Source organism: Podarcis raffonei, chromosome 17 (genome assembly GCF_027172205.1).
Source record: "Podarcis raffonei isolate rPodRaf1 chromosome 17, rPodRaf1.pri, whole genome shotgun sequence".
In the NCBI taxonomy this organism is placed as follows: domain Eukaryota; kingdom Metazoa; phylum Chordata; class Lepidosauria; order Squamata; family Lacertidae; genus Podarcis; species Podarcis raffonei.
In genome coordinates this window covers 35,832,032-35,838,652 of record NC_070618.1, presented here as the reverse complement: position 1 = coordinate 35,838,652, position 6,621 = coordinate 35,832,032, and the positions used below count along the sequence as shown (strand labels likewise).

Here is a 6,621-nt window from a genome sequence, read left to right as displayed (position 1 = left end):
CTCGCAAGAAGAAAAAACTTGCAGAACGAATTAATTTCGTCTTGCGAGGCACCACTGTATTTTGGAAATGTACATCCAGGGTTTTTTTCCTTTACTTTTTTGGGGGGCCCCCAAGAGAGTGGGGCCCTAAGCTATAGCTTCTTTAGCTTATACATAAATCTGGCACTGCCGCTGGGAGAGATCATCAGGGGGTTTGGGCTGGGTGTTCATCAGTATGTGGATGATACCCAGCTCTACCTCTCTTTTAAATCCGAACCAGTGAAGGTCCTGTGTGAGTGTGTGGAGGCGGTTGGAGGATGGATGGCGGCTAACGGATTGAGGTTGAATCGTGACAAGACAGAAGTACTGTTTTTGGGGGACAGGAGGCGGGCAGGTGTGGAGGACTCCCTGGTCCTGAATGGGGTAACAGTGCCCCTGAAGGACCAGGTGCGCAGCCTGGGAGTCATTTTGGACTCACAGCTGTCCATGGAGGCACAGGTCAATTCTGTGTCCAGGGCAGCTGTTTACCAGCTCCATCTGGTACGCAGGCTACCCTATCTGCCCGCAAACTGTCTTGCCAGAGTGGTGCATGCTCTAGTTATCTCTCACTTGGACTACTGCAATGCACTCTACGTGGGGCTACTCCAGAATGCGGCAACTAGACTGATGACTGGGACCGGCCACCGAGATCACATAACACCGGTCTTGAAGGATCTTGATTGGCTCCCAGTAAGTTTCCAAGCACAATTCAAAGTGTTGGTGCTGACCTTTAAAGCCCTAAACGGCCTCGGTCCAGTATACCTGAAGGAGCATCTCCACCCCCATCATTCTGCCCAGAAACTGAGGTCCAGCGCTGAGGGCCTTCTGGCGGTTCCCTCATTGTGAGAAGCCAAGTTACAGGGAACCAGGCAGAGGGCCTTCTCAGTAGCGGCACCTGTCCTGGTGAACGCCCTCCCACCAGATGTCAAAGAGAACAACAACTACCAGACTTTTAGAAGACATCTGAAGGCAGCCCTGTTTAGGGAAGCTTTTAATGTTTAACAGACTATTGTACAGTGGTACCTCGGGTTACAGGCGCTTCAAGTTACAGTCGCTTCAGGTTACAGACTCCGCTAACCAAGAGATAGTACCTCAGGTTAAGAACTTTGCTTCAGGATGAGAACAGAAATCATGCAGCGGCAGCAGCAGGAGACCCCATTAGCTAAAGTGGTACCCCAGGTCAAGAACAGTTTCAGGTTAAGAATGGACTTCCAGAATGAATTAAGTTCTTAACCCGAGGTACCACTGTATTTTAATATTTTGTTGGAAGCTGCCCAGAGTGGCTGAGGAAACCCAGTCAGATGGGTGGGGTATAAATAAAAAATTATTATTATTAATTATTATTATTATTATTATTATTATTATTACTACTGCATGGCACCTATGGCCCTGGCCCTCCACAGTCGCGGGGCCAAGCTGGCACTCCTGGCCCTCACCTGTACCTTGCGACCTCAAAGCTGGCTTTTTAATTTTATTTTTTTATTTTTTAAAAAAGCAATTATTAATTTTGCACATAGTTTAGGAAAAAATAAAACGCAACAAGAGAGAAATGGTGAACCGCATTTTGGTGGGCAGCGGATGGGAGCAATGTAGGTGACGGGGCTGTCGTAGGCTTCGCAGAAGGGATGCAATAATAGTAGAGGAGCTGGAAATGAGCGCAGAGGGGGAGGCGTTAAAAAATATCAGAGCAATTCTGCAGAAATCATGCCTTTCCCCCTTTTTGCCATACGTCCGCCGAGGATGCCGCCCAGGGCAGCTGCGCCCTGCTCCTGTCGATAGCGGAAAAGGGGCTGCACTGGATTCCTCGACCCTGAAAATCAGAGAATCGGGCGCTTTGGCAGGAATTGCGGCATCTTGCATCACCGCTCGGAGGTGTTTGTTTTTAAAGCAGTTTTTTAGCTGCTTTGTGCAAATAAAAGAAAAATAAATAAGTAAATACATCAATAAAGATTCAATAATTCATTTTTCCTTTTCTTTACAAAGTATAAAGGTAGAGGTAATCAACATTAGACACAACAATTTAGAAAGAGTAAAATTTTTGAGGCCTTAGAACGAAGGAAGGAAGGCTATATGTGTACATGTATGTAATGACTAGATTAGAATGAAGATATGGTTTTATTTGTAGATGTGGGGGGGGGTTCCCCTTTTTTTCTTTTTTGTGTTTTGTTTTTCTTGTTTGTATAGTTTTATTTTGGATTCAATGTTTGTAATTTTTGTTGTAATTTTGCATTGAAATTTTTTAAAAAAATATATTCAATAATGATCTCTTCAGACGGGCCTAAAAAATCTTCTGGCTGAGTCGTGCCAGACCAGAGGCAGCTTCTACTTTTGAATGGAGTCGGAGTGGTTGCGCATGCGTGTCACTCTTCTCTTTTCCTATCTCTATGGGGTGGGAAGGCGGGGCTTGGACTTCCTTTTACCACCTTCCTTTTGCGACAGCTGCCGGAAGTGAGCGCCGGAAGTGCTCCGCGCAGATTCCAGGAGGGCGCCGAGCGTGAGAGTTCTTCGTGGGTACGGAAGGGAGCGAGTGGCGGGGACGGGGCACGGGCGAGGCAGGGGAGGGGAGCGGAGGGGCATGGAGGCTTAAGGCTTAGACCTGCTTGGCACGGACACGTGTGTGTGCACGTGTGAAGGCGTGCACGCAACATCATGCAGGGCAGCAGCACGTGTAATCGCCCTTGATTGTTACTGCCACACCCTTTGAGAACTACTGCTATATGCTGTATTGTTAGCATTGTGTTCGGTATACCAGGCCACAGGATAGCGCCCGAGAAGCAGACAGGACTGGGCAACACAGACTTCCATCATCCTGCCCAGTAGTGGCTGCTGCCAGCCAGAGCTTATGGCAGCGGTCAGCAAACGTTTTCAGCAGGGGGCCGGTCCACTGTCCCTCAGACCTTGCTGGGGGCCGGACTATATTTTGAAGGGGGGGAAATGAATGAATTTGTATGCCCCACAAATAACCCAGAGATGCATTTTAAATAAAAGGGCACATTCTACACATTTAAAAACATGCTGATTCCTGGACCGTCCGAGGGCCGGATTTAGAAGGCAATTGGGCTGCATCAGGCCCCCGGGCCTTAGTTTGCCTGCCCATGGCTTATGGGATAAGGAGCAGTATAAATGTCAAGTGACAATAAATGTCATGGACTGAGATTCCCTTGCAGAGTGTTGTTATTGTTTGAAATGTCTCTTCTCCTTGCAGGAAGAAAGCAACCTTCCAGCGCAACCTTCCCTTCTTTCCCCAATGCCATCCAGTATAATAATAATAGCAGTAAGAGCAACACTTGGATGGCTGATCAAGGTGTAGAGAAGTGTCAGGAGACACCAAGAGCTGAAGACTTGGTAATGGACACTGAAGAGGAAGAGGCAGTGACTGACCAGAAAGAAGAAGGAAGTGAGGTTCAGTTGGATCTCTCCACTGAAGATGGCGCCAAAAAAGTTGTGCCAGGCATAATTTACCTTGGTCACATCCCTCCTCGCTTCCGGCCGCGACACGTCCGTAACTTGCTTAGTGTGCATGGTGAAGTAGGACGTATTTTCCTGCAGCCTGAAGGTGAGCCTTCTTGGTGTGTATTGGGGAGCAGTGGGCAGGGGTGGGTGGGTCTGCCAGTCAGCTGAACAGGGTCAGGCAGAATAAACGCCATGGTGAAAGGCTACAAAGCAAAATATCATGTTGGATGCAGGTGCCTTAGAACCGGTGTCAGCATCTGGTATGGGGAGTGTATGAAAGACGTGGAGATTAGTGTAGAGAAGCTGATTTCAGAGTATTATTTGATTTATGATCTGTATGCCACCTTAATCGAAGCGTTGTGCAATTCTTACATTTTCAAAGGGTGTGAAAAAAACTACAGTTGAGTGAGAAATCTAGAAGCCGGTGGATGTGTGGACTGAGGTTGCATTTAAAACTAGGCCATTGTCACATTCTGCACAAACCTGTAACCCTCCTCTCTGTGTCCTGCAGAGCGATTTATACGAAAGAAAAAGAAGAAAGCAGGTAGCAATGCCAAGAACTTCACTGAAGGCTGGGTAGAATTCAGGGATAAGCGTGTGGCAAAGGTAGTAGCTGCCAGTTTGCACAATACGCCCATGGGTGTCCGGAAGAGGAGCCGATTCCATTATGACCTCTGGAATATGAAGGTAAGTGGGTGCTGAGGGCTGCGCCAGTAAATAAGGATTACCCCCTTCGCATCTAGTTGATCTTGTGACTTAAACTCTCTGTTGAAGGAATGAGGTGTAAAGTGGCCTTTCTGAAGGTACTGGTCCCTCTCGCTCTCTCATTGGATGAAGTCATGAGTTTGCAAAAGCCTCTCTCACATCCATCTTCTATTCATTAATGTGGTGCAAAACAAACTGCTTTACAAAACTATGCTTGGATGGGCAGGCACAAATATCACAGTGCTTCTTGCACCCAAAGCCCGGGGAGCTTGGGGGAGGGGGGGAACAGGGATGGTCAAGCCCAGAGTTGACTCTCAAAGTAATATTTCACTTCCAAGGAGAAGAAACAATGAATCCATATGGGTATCTTTTCATATGCGAACAGCGTCGCATTGGCAAATTAGCTACATTCTGGAATAGCAATGGGCTGCTGCCAAATGTGGGTCATGAGGGGATCCTTTTGGGGGAGTACAGTCATTTCTCTGCTCCAATTCCAGCTCCTTTTGATGATGTCAGATCATCCAAGTACGAGTTCTCCATATCACTAAAATGTTTAATGCTGCATGGTTATGGAGATTAACCAACTGAGCAGGGGTCTCCGGACTAATGTCTGGAGAACAGAGGTGCTTCTTGATCATTCAGAGGTTGGCTGTTCCTGGTTGCACGATTGTCAAATCTTTTAAGCCTATGTTTTTAATAAAGGGAAGGAAGAGAGACCACAGGACTCTATGCACTGTATAAAGTATCACTCTTAGAAAGTGTTAAGAAGATGCTGTACCTCTGCTGTTGGAGGCGGCACGCCTTTAAATGCCCGTTGCTGGGAGTGGCCTGTGGAGGACGTCCCTCTTGCAGGTTTCCCATAGGGGCATCTGGTTGGCTACATTTAGAAGCAGAGTGCTGGACTCGGGCCTTTGGCCTGATCCTGCAGGGCCCTTCTTAAATTTCCTTGTCTTTTGTCCCCAGTATCTGCACCGCTTCAAGTGGACTCACCTGAGCGAGCGACTGGCCTATGAGCGTCAGGTGCGGCAGCAGCGCATGCGGGCCGAAGTTTCACTGGCCAAGCGTGAGACTAATTTCTACCTGCAGAATGTAGAGAAGAGCAAGCGCTTTTCAGAAAAGGGCAATCGGGGAGGACAGGAAGAGAAGAGCTGGGGCTTTGTCCAGCGCCAGACTGAGGAAGAAATCCAGACCAGCAAAGGGAAGAAGCGCCTGAAGAAGCAGTTGGCCCGGGCTGCTGAGATCCAGCAGAAATCCCAGTCGAACAGCTCTCTGCTATCCAAGATCTTCAATATCCAACAGTAGGGCTTGTCCTCTGAAATGTCAGATTTGCTGCTGACCCTGGTTTAGCTGCTGGCTGCTGGGTTTTTATAAGCCAAGCAGACTCAGTCTATTCTTGAACCTACCAAAGCAGGCAGGGGAAGTTCATTCTTTGTTGCACAGCATATTTTATACATATGCTGTGGTTGTAAAACTTGTTGATCTTTCTGCTGTGTGGAGCCTCTTTTTAGGAAGCTGTCCAGCTTTGCCTGAGCAGCATTAAAGCTTTCCCCTGTGGGGATTTGGCAAAGGTTTGCTCTTTTGGTTGTTCTCTTGGCGGCTGAGATTGGCGCTGGCTGTCTCACCTTCCCAGACCTGAATCAAGTTCAGAGGTTGATCCAGCGGAAGAGTGTGCTGTTCTAGATCGGATGCTGCTGCGGGGAGGGGAGCTGAAACCAGCTAGAATCCAGTTGCTAATAGGAACCTTGATCTTCATTTAGAAATTGGGGGGGGGGAGGAGGAACAGGCCAAGCACTGCCTTTGTGGACATTTTAGTTCTCTGCCGCTGATCATCCAAGGTACTTTGGAATGAGAAGCGCCAAATGGGGATTCTAAGTGTTTTGGTGACATTAAGGTGATAATACTGTTAAGTCAACATGCAGCTATTATTTGAAACAAACATCTAGGGCTAGAACAGCAATAAGCATACAGACCCCATGAAAATGTTATTTTTCCAAAAAGTATTGAATTGGGTTTGGGATCAATCATTTTTATATATTGTCCAAAAATGTGGTCTGTTACTACTGGAATTATTTCAATTTTTCATTGTTTTTATTTTGCATTTCAACATGTTTCAACAATAGAAATTAAGCCTAAGCAGACTCCACCTACATTAGGAATTATCTCCATTTTTAATGTGTGTGTGAGAGAGAAAGCAGGTACCAAGTGGTAAATAAAAAAATTATTTTGAAGCACTGGTTATGTCTGTTCTTCAACCGTAGTGTGTGGACATCAAGTGGGAAGTGTTCTAAAGTAGTATCCGATTCCCTGTTTAGGTAAAAGAACAGTTGGATTACTGTAGCTCTGGTTTGAAATGCTCAGCATTTCTCTGGTAAGCCATACACTATATGTTACATACAGCTTCATTACTCAGGAAAAGCCTGAAACAGAATAGAGTTTTGCCAGTCC

General features: G+C 46.7%; 1 protein-coding gene across 2 annotated transcripts; it reads left to right on the top strand.

The window, feature by feature from the left end:
* The first annotated feature begins 2,444 nt into the window (after positions 1-2,444).
* Positions 2,445-6,404, top strand: ABT1 (activator of basal transcription 1). Of its 2 annotated transcripts, none has more exons than XM_053371234.1 (4): positions 2,445-2,529; positions 3,224-3,574; positions 3,983-4,158; positions 5,140-6,404. In XM_053371234.1, exons 2-4 carry the CDS (start codon positions 3,310-3,312, stop codon positions 5,476-5,478), a joined length of 780 nt encoding a protein of 259 aa, XP_053227209.1. In that variant the 5' UTR covers positions 2,445-2,529; positions 3,224-3,309; the 3' UTR covers positions 5,479-6,404. The 2 variants fall into 2 exon arrangements, with proteins under 2 accessions (XP_053227209.1, XP_053227210.1); XM_053371235.1 differs by lacking the exon at positions 2,445-2,529 and adding an exon at positions 2,602-2,686.
* The last annotated feature ends 217 nt before the right edge of the window (positions 6,405-6,621 follow it).

Excerpts from the sequence above, each read along its gene's own strand:
- ABT1 (XM_053371234.1), top strand. The coding sequence starts at position 3,310 with ATGGCTGATCAAGGTGTAGAGAAGTGTCAGGAGACACCAAGAGCTGAA. Across the intron at positions 3,575-3,982 it reads TATTTTCCTGCAGCCTGAAG|AGCGATTTATACGAAAGAAA; the intron begins GTGAGCCTTCTT and ends TGTGTCCTGCAG. Across the intron at positions 4,159-5,139 it reads ATGACCTCTGGAATATGAAG|TATCTGCACCGCTTCAAGTG; the intron begins GTAAGTGGGTGC and ends TTTTGTCCCCAG.